The 17,764-nt window shown below is 42.5% G+C and overlaps 3 protein-coding genes across 3 annotated transcripts in view; 2 read left to right on the top strand and 1 right to left on the bottom strand.

The window, feature by feature from the left end:
* HPS5 (HPS5 biogenesis of lysosomal organelles complex 2 subunit 2) overlaps nt 1-16,938 on the bottom strand; it is a 53,701-nt gene extending 36,763 nt beyond the window's left edge. The window contains exons 1-6 of the mRNA XM_080816666.1: nt 16,852-16,938; nt 10,604-10,767; nt 4,035-4,145; nt 3,803-3,867; nt 2,924-3,116; nt 1,139-1,272 (exon numbers count right to left, since the gene is read on the bottom strand). Of these exons, the coding sequence (XP_080672792.1) occupies nt 1,139-1,272; nt 2,924-3,116; nt 3,803-3,867; nt 4,035-4,145; nt 10,604-10,711 (611 nt within the window). The 5' untranslated portion in view covers nt 10,712-10,767; nt 16,852-16,938. The remainder of the gene's footprint in view (nt 1-1,138; nt 1,273-2,923; nt 3,117-3,802; nt 3,868-4,034; nt 4,146-10,603; nt 10,768-16,851) is intronic.
* LOC308351202 (acidic leucine-rich nuclear phosphoprotein 32 family member D-like) lies at nt 4,772-5,512 on the top strand (the record flags this gene model as incomplete). The annotated part of the gene is made up of 1 exon (XM_080816667.1): nt 4,772-5,512. One exon carries the CDS (start codon nt 4,772-4,774, stop codon nt 5,510-5,512), a length of 741 nt encoding a protein of 246 aa, XP_080672793.1.
* Nucleotides 16,939-17,025: 87 nt separating the features above from the next.
* Nucleotides 17,026-17,764, top strand: part of GTF2H1 (general transcription factor IIH subunit 1) — a 39,593-nt gene continuing 38,854 nt past the window's right edge. Inside the window, exon 1 of the mRNA XM_080816114.1 lies at nt 17,026-17,493. The gene's annotated coding sequence lies outside the window, so the exon portion shown is untranslated. The remainder of the gene's footprint in view (nt 17,494-17,764) is intronic.

The following is a 17,764-nucleotide window of genomic DNA, read 5'->3' as shown; positions in this document are numbered from 1 at the left end:
TTTCCCATCCAAGAAAATAAATACCAAGTATACCTTCTCCCCAACCTTCCCTCTACCATCCCTGACTCTGCATACCTTCCTTCAGACCTTTTGTAATAATCTCCTGCTTTCTAGAATAGCTGCCTTCTAAATAAGATATATGAACTCCTAGAAATACATAAAGACTTTCCAAGCCTGAATAGTTCTAAGGAAATCAATTTTCAAACCCTGACATTCTATATGCACAACTTCTTAAAATGACCTGAGAACCCATTTAATTATGTGACATTTAAGGCTGCTGCTCTCACTATGGTGCCAATTTACTAACCTGATCTTCCCCAACTGCCCTACTTAAGCCAGGCTGGCAGGTTTTAAAATATGCCTAATTCTTTCTCACTTTTCCCCAAGAGGCTGTTCCTCCCTGCTAGAACGTCCCTTCCTTCTCCTCTTACTCCAAATTCAGCCTACCAAAATCATCATCAAAATTAGTGAAGCTGCCTGGCGACTTCACAGGGGTTCAATATAAAATTCTCTTTCATATAGGCTCAAAATTTTCCTTAATAAGTATTCAAAAGGGTGGCTGGTCCTGGAGAATATGGTACTGGGAAAATAGAATCAGGAGTGAAAATTTCCCTGCAGGGAGAATGGCTGAGGAACTTCAGCACAGGGGTACATAATATTTATTCCAAGCTGTTTCCTATTTGGCTCTGGTGTTTCACAGCTACCTCTAACACACTCCTTCGCCATTCACTGAACCTTTGCCTCCACCCTGGAGATTTTGGTAAAATATCTGTCAGCATCACAAAGTTCTTAATTATTCTTCACCCAATCAGTACAATGCTATTAAACACACAACTCTAAACAACAACAAATTCAATCAAGGAAGACTTCCTGAGCCCCATACTGAAACAGGCCTTTGCCGGGCCTCCCCTCATGGCACTGTGACCATCCTTCACGGAGTTAACTGAACATCTGTCTTAGTCGCCCACTGGCCTGTCTCAGTCTCCTGTCTCTCCTGTTCTCTAATATCAGCTTGCACACAGCTGGTTCCTCATTAACATCTGTATTATTGAACAGAGGGATTTGGGCTAGATGACATCGGAGTCTCTGAGAGTTCCAGAACTCTGCATCACCTATGACTCATGGCTGGCCAATATACCTCTCAGTGTCACACAAGAACGACCGAGTAAGTGAAGATATAAGGAGTCTTCCGTCCAAATAATCTAACTGCACAACACAGGAGTCAACCGTTGTTATTGTCTGGACAGGAAACATCACAAAGGCAGCAGCTGCCTAAAAGAGACATGACAAGGAAAGAAGACTCATTTTTACGTACCCGTATAATCTCCTTCTCTTTACCTTTTAAGTGAAAATAACTGGATAGCAAAAAAACAAATTTCAAATGGGCCAAAATTTAATTTGCCTATTAGGATATCGAAGTTCCACTCGTTTAAAAGCTGTGACATACTTGGTTACATAACCGTAGAAGACAACTCTTAAGGCTCTGTTTCTGGGTATCTAATCTTAGAAACTGGAATGACAAAGATAAGGCAAGTTTTGGAACATGTGACAGAACTTTGTCACACAGAAAACAGTACTTCTTCCTTTGGAAAAAAAGACAAATTAGGGCTATAGCACCTGTAAGGTTCCAAATGCTTTGGGGATCAAAAACATGTTAGGAATCTCTCTCTCTGCCTGCCTCTCTGCCTACTTGTGATCTCTGTCAAATAAATAAAATCTTTAAAAAAAGGGGGGGGGGGACACCTGGGTGGCTCAGTGGGTTAAGCCTCTGCCTTCGGCTCAGTTCATGATCCCAGGGTCCTGGGATTGAGCCCCGGATCTGGCTCTCTGCTCAGCAGGAAGCCTGCTTCCTCCTCTCTCTCTGCCTGCCTCTCTGCCTACTTGTGATCTCTGTCTGTCAAATAAATAAAATCTAAAAAAAAAAAAAATGTTAGGAATCAAGCAGTAACTTTGATGGGTTACCATGACCAGATCAGAAGAATATTCTGATGTGTTAATTAAAATAAAATAATTTAGCCAATGGTAGTTAGATTTCTTCTTGTCCTTCAAAGATCCTATGTGGAAATAAGCCAAGCTCCCCATTATAACAATTTTGGAGAAGAGGGACAATAAGAATTTGGTCTGCTCTGCCTTAATGAGAGACTGGAGCATTCTGTTAGGATAACCTGAAACTTAACCCTTCTGCTCCAACAACTGTAGCAGGAAGCCTGGGACCCATGCAGCTGAGCACAATCCAGGAAGTACCTTTAAGATTCAATTTACGGTAAGTTACATCCATTTTGAGAAAAAATGTACCTAGACTCATGAGTCTCTTCTAAATAGGGATCAGGAAAATAGAAGCCTGGACAACTGATACCATTTCTATGTTTCCCATTTTGTTCACACAACTAATAAAGAGGCATCTCATTGGGGTGCCTGGGTGGCTCAGTCAGTTAAGCGTCCAACTCTAGGTTTCATCTCAGGTCATGATCTCATGGATCCTGGGATCAAGCCCTGCATTAGGCTCTGTGTTCAGCAAGGAATCTGTTTGAAAGATTCACTCCCTCTGTCCCTGCCCCCTTTCATTCTCTCTTTCTCTCTCTCTCAAAAAGAAAAACAAAAAAAGAGAAGAATCTTATCTTTATTAATAGCCTAGTATTAATGCTTAATTTAAGTGCATCATACAGGTGAATTACAGAGTACTGTAATAGACAATGTGCAAATTATTGAAGTCAGCTCACAAAAGCCACCCTGCAATAGTATCAAGTTGAATCAGGCTACTATATGTACTACACACAAACAAGTCTCCTCAAAATTAATAGCTTGGGCTCTAGATCAGTCCCCCAAGAAATATAGTAGATAAAATTGTGTCCTTCAATTGAAATTCTGTAAGACAGTATCTTATATCTCATCCACATACACAAGGAACTGGACTGTTTCCTACCTTTGCTTGTTTAGAAGTGTTAAGTTTGATGGCAGAAACTTTCCCCATATGATCACCTACAAAAACTCTAAGAATAGCTGTGTCCCAACAGAGAGCTGTAACTTTTCGGCCTTTGTGCTCTGAAGATACATAAATTCGTTCTGGTTTCCCACGACGCTCCTGATTTAATTCCCAAACAACTACGAGACCTTGACTGCAAGAAAATGAGTCACAAAAGCAGACATTTGGCAATGGTGAAAAAGGTGCAATTTCTTTGTATCATAGTATCAATTATATAAAATATACATGCAAACTCCTGCTCTTCAAAAAAGAGGAAGTAGAAAGTCAAGGTACTAATTTCCTTGGTTTAGTCCACCAATCCAGTACAAGAGAACTTAGATGTTTTAAATTATCTCAGTTACCTTTCTCTTTTAAGGCCACTGAAATGTTGTTACCACATACTGACATTTTCCATAACCCACAGTGACCAACTGTCTGTCCTGGTTTGCTGGAAACTGAAAGATTTCCTTAGGATACAAGACTTTCAGTGTTAAAACTGGGACGGTCATAGGCAAACCAGGATGGTTGGCCACACTAACAAACACACAACTACATCTGTCAATTTAAACTGTATTTAGAGGGCCTGCTGGGTGGCTCAATCAGTTAAGTGTCTGACTCTTGATTTTGGCTCAGGTCATGGTCTCAGGGTCATAGATGGAGCCCGTGCATGGCATTGAGCTCCAAACTCAGCATAGAGCCCGCTTAGGATTCTTTCTCTCTCTCTGTTGGCTTGAGTGCTCACTCTCAATAAAATATAAAATACAAAATGTAAAATACACAATGTAAAATTAAATTAAATGTATTTAGAAAAGATCACATTATTTTAAAGCAGTTTCTCACCTGGTAGCTACAGCAACATAATCATCATCGTGTAAACAACAGGCAACCTGAGAAATTGCACCTTCCTATAACACAAAAGGAAAAATACTAGGCTTCTCAAAAACGTTAATTTTTTACTTTTAAATCTCAAGATTTACATTCCTCTTTGACTCCAAATGATTATTCATAACAGAGAAACTGGAACTTACAAAAGATATTCCAAATGGTATGAAAGGACTACCCTTAATCTTACCCTGTGTGAAAGAAAGAGCCTGTGCTTCCAGCCTTCCTTCTGAATGAGATTGAGTCCTCCTCCTGAACTGCCCAAAGCCAACCATTTCCGAGACACAGCTATGCTCGTGCACTAAAAACATGTAAACAGACAAGCAAGAGATCATCAAAGTCACATAACCAAATTAACTACAGGAAACAAATATGAAGGATCTGTGTAGCAGGTTCCTTCCCGCACCCTACTCCCTGCCCAGTTGGACACCACATAATGCCACTTACCCTTTCATTCTAGTATAGTGAAACATACAGAACATTTTGGTTTTAAATGTTTAATTGAATCTCAAAATGACTGAATAGGCTCAATTGTACAAACGAGTAATTTTCTCTCAGCAAAATCCAGTTATAAGACTATTTATCTTTTGGTTAATTTGGCTAGGTCATTCCAATGGTGGAATGACCTAGCCATCAAAGATGAAAGATCAAGTAAGTCTCCAGGAGATAAAGCAAATGCTGTAACCATTTACTCAACGTGAATCATCTCTAGTCTACATAATTAGCACTCAAACGACCCATAGCTTTTAGTACAAGTAGGCCTGTGGAGGACACAGATGCAGGTCAATTATGTCTTCCCCAACCCTCAGCTTAATAATCCCTTTTCTTGCTCTGCGGTCTGTATGGGGAGGAGGAGGATGTGAAGATGGCGGAGCTGCAGATGCTGCTGGAGGAGGAAATCCCGGGGGGCCGCCGGGCCCTCTGGACATGGACAAACGGATTCATTTAGAGCTGCGGAACAGGACGCCCTCTGATGTGAAAGAGCTTGTCCTGGACAACTGCCGGTCGATGGAAGGCAAAATCGAAGGCCTCACAGATGAATTTGAGGAATTGGAGTTCTTAAGTACAATCAACGTAGGCCTTACCTCAGTCGCAAACTTACCAAAGTTAAACAAACTTAAGAAGCTTGAACTAAGGGATAACAGAATCTCAGGGGGCCTGGAAGTATTGGCAGAAAAGTGTCTGAACCTCACGCATCTAAATTTAAGTGGCAACAAAATTAAAGACCTCAGCACAATAGAGCCACTGAAAAAGTTAGAAAACCTCAAGAGCTTAGACCTTTTCAATTGTGAGGTAACCAACCTGAACGACTACCAAGAAAACGTGTTCAAGCTCCTCCCGCAGCTCACGTATCTTGATGGCTACGACCGGGATGACAAGGAGGCCCCCGACTCGGACGCCGAGGGCTACGTGGAGGGCCTGGATGACGATGAGGAGGATGAGGACGAGGAAGGGTATGATGAAGATGCTCAGGTAGTGGAGGATGAGGAGGATGAAGAGGAGGAGGAGGAAGGAGAAGAGGAGGACGTGAGTGGAGAAGAGGAGGAGGATGAAGAGGGTTATAACGACGGGGAAGTAGATCATGAGGAAGACGAAGAAGAAGTTGGTGAAGAAGAGAGGGGTCAGAAGCGAAAACGAGAACCTGAAGATGAGGGAGAAGACGACTAAGTGGAATAACCTATTTTGAAAAATTCCTATTGTGATTTGACTGTTTTTACCCTGACTCCCCCCGAAACATTTTTTTTTTATTGTAACGTTGCTGTGGGAACGAGAGGGGAAAAGTGTACTGGGGGTTGTTGGGGGAGAGGGAGGGCGGGAGGGGGTAGAATAAAATACTATTTTTACTGCCACTCTTTATTTTTTTTCCCTCCTTTTTCTTTGTGTCTGGTTTTGTCCCTGTAAATGCGATAGCTGAGTAATAAATAAATAAATAAATAATCCCTTTCCTTATCCACCAGAGAAAATAGTGGTCATACTGTACCCAATAATACCCTGTGACAAAATTTGCTGCCTGCCTGATGAACAGACACTCCCAAATCTCTCAACCTTGCCTTCCACCACAGAAGCTGGAAAATCTAAATATGCATTTACCCAAGCTGTCTTTTTTTTTTTTTTTAAAGATTTTATTTATTTATTTGAGAGAGAGAGTGAGCACACAGGCAGGCAGAGGGAGAGAGAGAAGAAGGCTCCCTGCTGGGCAGGGAGCCCGATGTGGAGCTCAAACCCAGACCCTGAGATCAGGACCCCAGCTAAAGGCAGATGCTTAACGAGTGAGCCACCCAGGTGCCCCATTACCCAGTCTCTCTTGAAGCTAGGGGGAGCTATGTGACTAAACCCAGCCTGCTAGGGTTTCTTAGAAAGGTATACCTTACTAGGTAAAAGGTAGAGTGAAGAAAACAAAGCCTTCAGGAAACAATGGATAATGATACAATCATAGTAGGGGACATGAATAACCATTCCCATCAATGGACAAATCATCCAAACAGAAAATCAACAAGAAAACAGTGGCTTTGAAAGACACACTGGACCAGATGACTTTTAACATACTCAGAACATTCCACCCTAAAACAACAGGATACACACTGTGCACATGGTACAGTCTCCAGAGCAGATCACACATTAGGCCACAAAACAAGTCTCAACAAATTAAAACAAAATCAAAGTCCTACCATGCAACTTTTCTGACCACAATACTATGAAATTAGAAATCGAACACAAAAAAAATTTGGAAAGACTACAAATACGTGGAGATTAAATAATATGCTACTAAACAATGAATGGATCAACCAAGAAATCAAAGAAGAGATAAAAAAATTACATGGAAACAAATAAAAATGAAAACAACAGTCCGAGGGGCAGCTAGGTGGCTCAGTTGTTAAGCATCTGCCTTCGATTCAGGTCATGATCCCAGAGTCCTGGAATCAGGCTGGCATTGGGCTCCCTGCTCAGCAGGAAGCCTGCTTCTCCCTCTCCCACTCCCCCACTTGTGTTCCCTCTCTCATTGTGTCTCTCTGTCAAATAAATAAAATCTTAAAAAAAAAAAAAAAAGAAAGAGAAGAAAAGAAAACACTCCAAAATCTTTGGTATACAGCAAAAGTAGTTCTAAGAGGGAAGTTTATAGCAATATAGGCCTACATCAAGAAGAAGCAAGAAAAATCTCAAACAACCTAACTGCACACTTAAAAGAGCTAGAAAAAGAAGGATAAAACCCAAACCAAGCAAAAGGAAGGAAATAATAAAGACTAGGGCAGAAGAAAATGACATAGGAACTAAAAAAATAGAATAGATCAGTGAAACCAGGATCTGGTTCTCTGAAAAGATCAACAAAATAGATAAACATACAGTCAGACTCACTTAAAACAAACAAACAAACAAACAAAAACAGAGAGAGAGAGGACCCAATGAAAGAGGAGAAATAACACCACAGAAATAAATTATAACAGAGTATTATGAAAACCTATATGTCAACAAATTGGACAACTTAAAAGAAATGAGTAAGTTCCTAGAGATATAATCTCCCAAAACTAAACCAGGGAAAAAAATAGAAAATGTGAACAGACCAACTACCAGCAATGAAAACTGAAACAGTAATCAAAAAACTCCCAACAAGCAGAGGTCCAGGGCGAGATGGCTTCACAGGAGAATTCTGTGAAACATTTAAAGAAGAGTGATGGGGGGCGCCTGGGTGGCTCAGTGGTTTAGCCTCTGCCTTCAGCTCGGGTCATGATCCCAGCGTCCTGGGATCGAGCCCCACATCGGGCTCTCTGCTCAGCGGGGAGCCTGCTTCCTCCTCTCTCTCTCTCTGCCTGCCTCTCTGCCTACTTGTGATCTCTATCTGTCAAATAAATAGATAAAATCTTAAAAAAAAAAAGAAGAGTGATGGGCGCTTGGGTGGCTTAGTGGGTTAAGCCGCTGCCTTCGGCTCAGGTCATAATCTCGGGGTCCTGGGATCGAGTCCCGCATCGGGTTCTCTGCTCAGCGGGGAGCCTGCTTCCCTCTCTCTCTCTCTGCCTACTTGTGATCTCTGCCTGTCAAATAAATAAATAAATAAATAAATAAATAAAATCTTTAAAAAAAAAAGAAGAAGAAGAGTTACGACTAGGGTGCCTGAGTGGCTCAGTCGGTTAAGCATCTGCCTTCAGCTTGGGTTGTGATCTTGGGGTCCCGGGACTGAGCCGCACATCGGGCTCTCTGCTCAGCGGGGAGTCTGCTTCTCCCTCTCCCTCTGTGCATGTTCTCTTTCTCTCTCTCAAATAAATAAATAAAATCTTTAAAAAAAAAATTAAAAACCCTAATTCAGAGGGATACACCACCCTATATTTACTGGAGCATTATTACAACAGCCAAACTATGGAAGTAGCCCAAGTGTCCATCGACAGATGAATGAATAAAGACGTGGTATATATCTCCAACAGAGTATTATTCAGCCATAGGAAAAGAATGAAATCTTGCCATTTGCACCGACATAGATGGAGCTAGAGGGTATAATGCTAAGTGAAGTAAGTCAGAGAAAGGTAAAATGCCATTATGATCTCACTCATGTGGAATTAAGAAGCAAAACAAGCAAGCAAAGGAAAAAAAAAAAAGAGCTAGAGAAACAAACCAAGAAACAGACTCTCTCTCTCTCTTTTTTTTTTTTTAGTGGGGGGAGGAGAGTAGGGGGAAAGGGAGAGAAAACATCCCAAGCAGGCTCTATGCTCAGCATGGAGCCCAGTGGGAACCTGGATCCCACAACCCTGAAATCATGACCTGAGCGGAAATTGAGAGTGGGACGCTAAACCAACTGAGCCACCCAGGTGCCCCAAGAAACAGACAATCTTAATGAGAGAGAACAAACTGATGGTTACCAGAGGGGAGCTGGGTGGGGGAATGGGGAAAATAGGAAATGAGGATTAAAAGTGCACTCATCATGGGGCACCTGGGTGGCTCACTCAGTTAAAAGTCTGCGTTTGACTCAGGTCATGATCTCAGGGTCCTGGGATTGAGCCCCGCATCAGGTTCCCTGCTCAACAGGGAGCCTGCTTTCTCCCTCTCTCCCCTGCTCCTGTGCTATCTCTCACTATCTCTCCCTCTCTCAAATAAATAAAATCTTAAAAAAAAAAAAAACTACTTTATGGGGCGCCTGGGTGGCTCAGTGGGTTAAAGCCTCTGCCTTTGGCTCAGGTCATGATCTCAGGGTCCTGGGATTGAGCCCCACGTCAGGCTCTCTGCTCAGCAGCCAGCCTGCTTCCTCCTCTCTCTCTGCCTGCCTCTCTGCTTGCTTGTGATCTGTCAAATAAATAAATAAAATCTTTTTTAAAAAAAACTGCTTTAAAAAAAAGTATACTTACCATAATAAAAATATAGTAATAAAATTTAAAAATAAAAAAATCTATAGGGGCACCTGGGTGGCTCAGTGGGTTAAGCCTCTGCCTTCGGCTCAGGTCATGATCTCAGGGTCCTGGGATCGAGCCCCGCATCGGGCTCTCTGCTCAGCAGGGAGCCTGCTTCCTCCTCTCTACCTGCCTCTCTGCCTACTTGTGATCTCTCTCTGTGTCTAATAAAAAAATCTTTAAAAAAAATAAAAATAAATAAACTTTATTAAAAAAAACCTATAATAAACTGGGGCGGCGGGGGGGTGGGGAGGGGGCCTTTGCCCATGGCCTCATCTTTCCTGCTTGAGATGCTAATGGAAACATCAAGACTAGCGCCTGGACACCTATCTTGCAACTGTGACTAAAAACCAATATATAGATGATAGTGGAACAGGAAAGATGGGAGAGCCTGGTACCTCAGTGATATCCTTGGGCCACTACACTAAACACAGAAACACTAACTTCCAACAGCATTATAAACACCCTTATTGGTTAAGCCATGCTATACCAAGTAGGACATCCCATAACTTGTGGTTAAAAAAGTCTAACTGAAATCAACCCTCATGATTGCTGCTCATTTCACTTTGCCTATTATGCTGTATTCTTTTGCTTAGAGCTGAGAAAGTAAGTGGGTGGGGGAGCACAAGTATAAAAATGAAATTACTTAGGAACTGATTATGAAATTTTGCTCTTCACCATGTCATTCCTGAATTTATCAGAAGAACCCAGGGTTTGAGGGGAACACATACTTCTTCCCACAGAGCTAATAGCTTTTGCTCTGTTTCCTAAAATGGAGAGTACATCAAACTCCTTTTTTTTGGAATGAGCTTTAGTACAACTGCAATGGTTCACACTGCTTAAAATGCAACAGGGTATACTCTATACTATTTTACTTTCAATCAAATACATCATTTTCTGAGGAAAAAAAGTAAGATTATTGTGAAGGAAAAAAAAATCCAGCAATCAATATCATGGTTTTCAAGGATGGGAAAGAATAATTCAAATGATAGCTCCAAAAGTAAATCTAGAAAGAGCTACGGGGGCACCTAGGTGTCTCAGCTGGTTAAGCGTCTGCCTTTGGCTCAGGTCATGGTCCCAGGGTCCTGGGACTGAGCCGAGCATCAGGCTCCCTGCTCAGTGGGGAGTCTGCTTCACCCCCTCCCTCTGCCTCAGCCCCAGCTTGTGCTCACGCACATACACACATGCTCTCTCTCAAATAAATAAAATCTTTAAAAAAAAAAAGAGCTGAGAACATGATACTTGTGTGTAAGATATTACTAGCATAGGGAAGAATACCCAAGATTCCAGTAAACATAAAGAACTAGAGGGCAGGGAGCATATACAACAGAGCACACAAAATATACGAATATGAACATGAAATTGATATAAGGGTCAAGAAATTCACCTTTAGACGACTGGAGTCCAGCCTCAGGGCTGAAAGTAATGGATCCAGAGACTCAAACTCTGCAAGAACATGGCTGTAGGACTCTGGTATCACTGGCACAAAAGTCATTTAGCTGGAAAGCTGAAACCACCTTGAGTGACAGGCAAAGTACTCCTGAATAAAACCTGCAAAAATAAAATTTAAGAAGCTCTTTGCTCAGTCAGCATACATTTAATGGATATATGGAGAACAAAGAGAATCATGAGAAAGGGAGAAAGGGACAAGGATCCCTACTCCGGCGGTACTTAGCATCTAAGTGGAAAGAAAGCACATAGATAATATTATATGGAACCATCACCTTGTACTATATCATTGCCTGATTCTGAAACTCCCAGAGAATCAAGTCCAGAATGTTAAGGACCTCCCAAATCCTACCCCACTCTATTTATCTCACAGTGTGAGTAGGTAGGATAGGCAATGTGGGATTTAAGAGGGAAACTGGTCAAGCTCCTCTTTGGTAAAAATAGCAACCTCGGTTGTACTTCAAGCTGTAAGTCTTCTTCTGCCTTTCAGAGTCTCTCATTAAAAGGCAATGTTCTCTAAAGGCTTCAAACTATAAACCCTATCACCAAACTCAATGGTTAGCAGCCAACAATTTAACAGTGCTTCAAAGAAATAGACTTCTGGATCTCTTTCTCCAAACCATCAGGGGCTCAGTAAGTATCTGCTGAATGAATGAATGTATCTACTATGTGGGAATTAAGGTGCAGGGAATTAAAAACTCAGAGAAAAGAGCTTTAATAAGAGAACTAATACAAATGAATAGGAATAAGAATACAAAACAGCAAATGCTAAATACCCAATGAAGACTTTGTAAACTAACACGAGAGTTTATCTGTTCAGCAACTCTCAAGTGTGTATTTTTGTTAAACTGCACCAACTTCCAAAAAAGAAGTAAAATTCAAGAAAATTCTTACCCATTAATTTTCACTTTCCTAAGTCTTTTGAACATGCCAAATTAAGAAAAGCAAACAGTACAGAAAAATTTAGAAACAACCATTTATTTTTGTTTTTAAACTATTTATACTTTTTTTTTCCAGAACCACATGTATTTACTCACTCACTTATTGATCAAATATGTACATAGCGTCACCAGCTAGACCCTAGGACCTGACCTTTAGTTCTCACTGGCTTTTTCCCACTGACCTTTGTCCCACATTTTTCCTTAAGCTCTGCTTTCTAGCTTATCTCTTAACTCAAGCAAAAAACCCCAGGGGCCTAACATCCCGTGATGGAAAGAAACTGAAACTACCCCTCAAGCAGTAACCATTGCCTGGACAGGAGCTCCATTTGCTCAGGCGGTCCGGACCAGTTTGATTAACCCCGGAAATCAGGCCTTTTCAGAGCAACCATGCAGTGACCCAGGGAGTGACCCACAGTTACTTTTACCTCAGTAGAATACTAAAATCTCCACCCACGGAGGGGCACAAGCCTGCTTTACGTTTAACATACAACATATGCATAAGCATGTTTCCTTAAGGAGCATGCACGACCTTATGCCAGCCTCTACATACCACAAGGCTCCCCTATCTAAATATTCATCCTAACCCTAAGTAAAAGAAACCCATTCATCCTTGCTTGGGAAGTCACAGCTTTGGAAGTTATTCCCCATGATCTCCCTATTTGCTGCAAATCAAGTTTCCTTTGTGCAACAACTCTACCCCGTGTACTTTCCACCTGTGACTCACAAGAGTGAACTCAAAGTTTGTTAGGTTACAATAGCACCCACCTGTGCACTGTTCTAGGTCCAAGAGATAAAACAGGACAAAACAAAATCCTACCTTTCATGGAGCATCCTTCCCAGTGGCAAAACACACATAAGCTTATGATGTTTTTTATTGCATAGACGTAATACAGTCTTATTTCCTATTCATTATAATGTTCTTAACACAGCTTGATCTCTGCAAGGTGAATAGTAGTTCAAAAAAAATAACAAATCTTTAGCAGTCCCATACGCAAAATATTTGAGAATTCCAGGGTGCATGGCTGGCTCAGCCAGTGGAGTATGTGACTCTTGATCTCAGGGCTGTGAGTTCGAACCCCACTCTGAGTGCAGAGATTAACTAAAAATAAATCCTTCAGACTGCTTGGGTGGCTCAGTCAGTTAAGGGTGCGCTTTCAGCTCAGGTTAGGATCCTGGGGTCCTGGGATCAAACCCCATGTTGGGCTCCCCGCTCAAGCAGGGAATCTGCTTCTCCTTCTCCCTCTGCCCCTCCCCCCTCTCTCAATAAATAAATAAATTTTTTGCACTCTCTCAAATAAATCAATAAAATCTTTTAAAAAATAAATAAATAAATACAATCTTTATGACCCCCCCAATTGAGAATTCCTGACCTGTGAAAAATCTCTCATTCTTTTCACTCATTCATTTTATTAAGTTCTTAGTAAGTATGAGGCACAATGGTGGGAACAAGACAAATTCTTCCAGAAATCAGTCACTTTATAAATAGGGAGAAAATGCACACACACGCACACACCCCTCAAAAGGGAGAGAGAAGCAAAGTGCTATGTTGGAATTGGGAGGCAGAAGAATCACAAAGGAATCACAGAAAACTTCCTACGGAAATAGCACTGGAGCTGAGCAGAATTTTATCAGAAGGAAAAGGAAAACGGCAGCAATAAGCAAAAATATAGAGGATCCATTTGGAGATACATTTAGTCTTTGGTTGAAACACAGGATACAAATGGAGTAATGAAAGATAAAAACAGAAGAGTAATTAGGCACAAGGTATGAAATGCTTTTGACTTTCAAACAAAGGAACCTGAAGAAATTTTGAGAGGCAACAGAAAGGAACTGAAGGATTTGGTGTTAGGCAATCACAACTTCCGTGAAGTGCTGTGGGCACACGCTAGAAAACAAAGACTTGAGAAAAATGTTGAGTGGTAAGGAAGTAAAGATAAGGCCTTCCAATTATTCAAGAAATCTGGTGGAAAAGAAAACTTTTCTTGACTTTTTTTTTTAAAGACTAATTTGAAAGTGGAGAGAGGCAGAGGGACTCTTCAAGCAGAGTACTGCTGAGTGAGGAGCCAGTGGAGGTGGGGCACGAGCCCAAACCCCTGAAGTCATGATCTGAGCTGAAATCAAGAGTCCGACACGTAACCAACGGAGCCACCCAGGCACCCCAACCTCTCTTTACTTTCTGAGCAGGAAAGACTCAAACGATTTGTAAGTGTAAGGGCCTCTTTAGCCAGAGCAGCTCCATCCTGACCATGCCCCCCACCCTCTCAGGGAACTTACTTAAAAACAAGTACCAGAAACCAGTCCCAGGTAACAAAGCCCAAATACAAGGGTGGGTCAGGCCAGGTGGAGGTATCCAATCGGTGGGGGTGCATACGGTCTCCCTAGCTACCAAGGAGTATGGGCTCCGCCATTTGGGTGCCCTTTAGGCGCCAATTCTGACCAAGGTGATACGCTAGTTCAAATATCTACTATAGGGTAAATTGTAATTCAATTGGTCACTTATGTGTGACCTAGCAGGACTGTGCAGCTTTCTCTGTGTTACAATCTCACTGGTCACCTGTGCGTGGCCAGGCCCAACCACATGGCCTTTGCCCTTAAAAGCTAGTCTGTAAAGAAGAGAGGGGTCGCCCCTTTGCAAGAGACGGCCCTGGCCGGTCAGTTTGATTCTCAATGCTTGGCGCAAAATAAAGCTTTGCTTGACCTTCGCTTTGTATCAGTCTCGCTCCTTTGACCATGGACCCAACAGTAAGTAGTAGCTTAGAGTCTTTAGAATGAAAAGTACTGAAGGTACAAGAAAAAAACAAAACCATAGTATAAAATCCTAAAGAAGACAGAGAGGAATGACATCAAGCCCACAGTATCTATCTCTTCTGTTTGTTATCCTAAGCTCTGAGGTGGATAGGCCATTTGGCCTTGATCTCAGTGTCCTACAAGTTATAATTTAATGAGGTAAAAAAGAACCTAGTAAGTCCCTGTTTTTCAAAAAAAAAAAAAAAAAAAAAAGATTTAATGGGAAATGAGAATGAAAAAGAAACAGCAAAAGCAATGCCAGTTCTCCAAAAAAGTTGCAGGGTGATGATGGTGGTAAGCTAACTCCAAATTTATACTTCTTCGTGCTAATTTTCTCCTTTAATATTTAAATTTTATTACTTAGAGCTTTCACTAATTATTTCTGATTGTGACTTCTGCAGTTTAAGGGAGCAAATCTACTTCGTCCAAAACAACCCTTCAGTATCTGAAAAGTGCTATCAGGTCTTCCAAAAATTTAACATTCCCAATTCTTCAATCTTTCTGGCATGACAATTTCCAAATTCCTCTATTCTTGTCAACCTTCTACACAGGTGATAGGGTTTGCCTGAAAATATGGTACCTAGAACAGAACATAATACTCCTTAAGTAGTTGGATAACACAGAACAGAACAGAAACAGTAACCTCCTGGATCTGGACACTAAGTTTCTACATTACAACCTAAAATACCATCTGATGTGTTTCTGAAGTGGCCATGTCACACTTTTGACTTAACTAAAACCCAAAGAAATTTTCACATAAAATGAATATAATCTTTCTACCTAGCATTTATATACAATAGAACGGAGCTCAACCTGAAATTTGCTATTAATCAAATGTGACAATGAATATAAAAAGTATTCACACATTTAAATTCTCTGTAAAAGCAATAGTACGATGTTGATTATTAAAGATTGGTTCTGCGTACATGGGGTTCATTTTATTATCCCATCTACTTTTGTGTTTGTAATTTTCCATAACAAGATTTTTTTAAGCACATACTTTTTTTTTTTTTACAGATTTTATTTATTTACTTCAGAGAGAGAGTGCGAGAGCACGGGGTGGTGGGGGGTGGTGTTAGAAGGAGGAGAGAATCTCAAGCTGACTGCGCTTAACCCAACAGGGGGCTTGATCCCGCCACCTTGAGATCATGACCCGAGCCCGAATTAATAGTCAGAAGCTCAACCAACTGACCCACCCTGGAGACCCTTTAAGTACATACTTTTTTTTTCCCCCCCAAGATTTTATTTATTTGAGAGCAGGAAAGTGAGAGCGATTGGAGACGGAGAGGGAGAAGCAGAGACTCACCCCTGAGTGGAGAGCACAATGTGGAGCTCGATCCTAAGTCCTTATGATCATGCCCTGAGCCAAAGGAAGATGCTTAACCATCAGAGCTACCCAGGCACCCCAAATACATAGTTTTAAAAAGAAATCTCTGTACAAATCTTCAAAGGCTCCCCTTCTTACATAATCTATGATCTCATCCTTACTTCTTTTTCCAGCCTCATCTTCCACTATACCATTCCACTATACCATTATACCATTTTCCAACTATACCAAGATATCTTTTGTCCCTCTTTCATTGTATAAACTTTCTGTGCCTCCATGGTTTAATACTCTTTTTTTGATCCTCCATCCATCTAACAAAACCCTTTCTGCAAAACTGAGTTTAAATATTACTTGTTAAGCCTGCACACCTCTAGCCTAGCAAAAAAAAAAAACCCTAAACAAATAGACGGTGGCTATAAATGCTTACCAAAGTCAGTGCAACAGTCTTAAGGGTTGGCTTGCCCAAGGTTACAGAACTCTGCTAAGCCAAAGCAGAGACTACAATCCAGTTCTCCTGAGTTCAAATCGAATAATCATCTTTCCATTTCCACGCATAACTTCATGATAACATAAACGAGTTAGCAGAATTAAGAAAAGGTTTTTCTCATCACCCTAATACTTACTCTGCCAATGGACCAGCGTTTGCTGCTCACACATCAAAAGCAAACAACAGCGTTCTCTTTCCCCCACTAGCTACGTGGGAGGAGAAGGAAGAGAGAAGGAAGCAAGCAAAAACTAAAGATACTATGCGAAGAGTAACAGGAGATTCCACCATTCCACAACAGGATCGTTCTACCCAAGAAGTAATAATCCGAGAACTCCTCAGAGAAACTCTTTAGACAAATGGAGACTCACTCATAAATGCATCAAGCATTCGGCATGCCTTGTACCCACCGCTGCACACGGTCCCTGCGCACAAGAAACTTCCTAGCGGAACCAATAACTTTCTGGCAGCGATATCTTTAATACTATATTCAAATTTCTCCAGGAAAGAAGCATCGGCAACCAATTTTTCCAAAGCAAGGTTTGACAGACCAGCAGCACCGCTCAGCCCCGCTTCATCTCCAGGCCGGCAGCCCCCAATTCTCAGTGAATCAGCCCTCTCTCACGGTCGGCCGCCGTGACACTCACCGAGCAACTAAAAGCGGTACAGACACTCCACGAGCAACTAAGAGCGACACCTGTGAATCTTTCTCCCCTTCCGCACTTCCCGGCCCCGGGTTACGTCATCCACAAGCGCCGAGGACGCGGGGACAACGCTATTAACGGTACTTCCTTGTCACGTGACGGGTTACGCCCCTGCTTGCGCGTGGTCCCTCCCCCTCCGGCCGCGGTCGCAATTACGCTCCCTGCGGCCTGCAGTTCACGGGTTGCTGCCGGCCGAAGACGCAGCGCCAACGGGGACCGGAGGACGTTTAGGCTAAAGGGGTGAGCCAGCCAGGATCCTGGGACTTTTCACAGCTTAAGACCCGCGAAAGGAAATGAAACAGGCGGGAACCGGCGGGGGAGGGAGGGAACTAGCGGAAGGTGTCATGGCGGCCGCGCTCTGGGTCACGTGCCCGGCAGGCCCGCCTTGGTACTTCCGGTCACGTGCCCTCAGAGTCCTCGCAGCCAGCGATGGAGGCGAGACCCCCCAGTAACAGAGGCGGTGGCGACGGCGGTGGCTACTGGGTTTCAGCGTCTTCCCGGCAGCGTCTTTAAGAAGCGCAGCGGAACTCGACCCGACTCAGCCCGGTTACTTTATTCCCTGCCCAAGGCCGTAGCTTCCACCTGGTAAGTTTAGACCGAAGAATGGGGGTGGGTGGGTGGGTGAGGAGCTGACAGGCCCGGGGGCCGCAGGACGACGTGGATTCTGCCCCTTTTCCCTGTGTCCCTATTGCCGTCCCCACGACTCCTAAGCCCGGCATCTTGGTAGCCCTCTATTGTCCTGAAGCGGGGGATAGGCGACCCCTAATCTGCTGGCTTGTAGGAAGTCTGCCCCATTACTAAGAGCAAGGGACCCGAAGATTTACTGAAAGCCAGGATCAGACTTGGCTCCGGAGAA

The sequence above is a fragment of the Martes martes genome (genome assembly GCF_963455335.1).
Source record: "Martes martes genome assembly, chromosome: 10".
In the NCBI taxonomy this organism is placed as follows: Eukaryota; Metazoa; Chordata; class Mammalia; order Carnivora; family Mustelidae; genus Martes; species Martes martes.
This window is presented reverse-complemented; position numbering and strand designations above follow the sequence as displayed.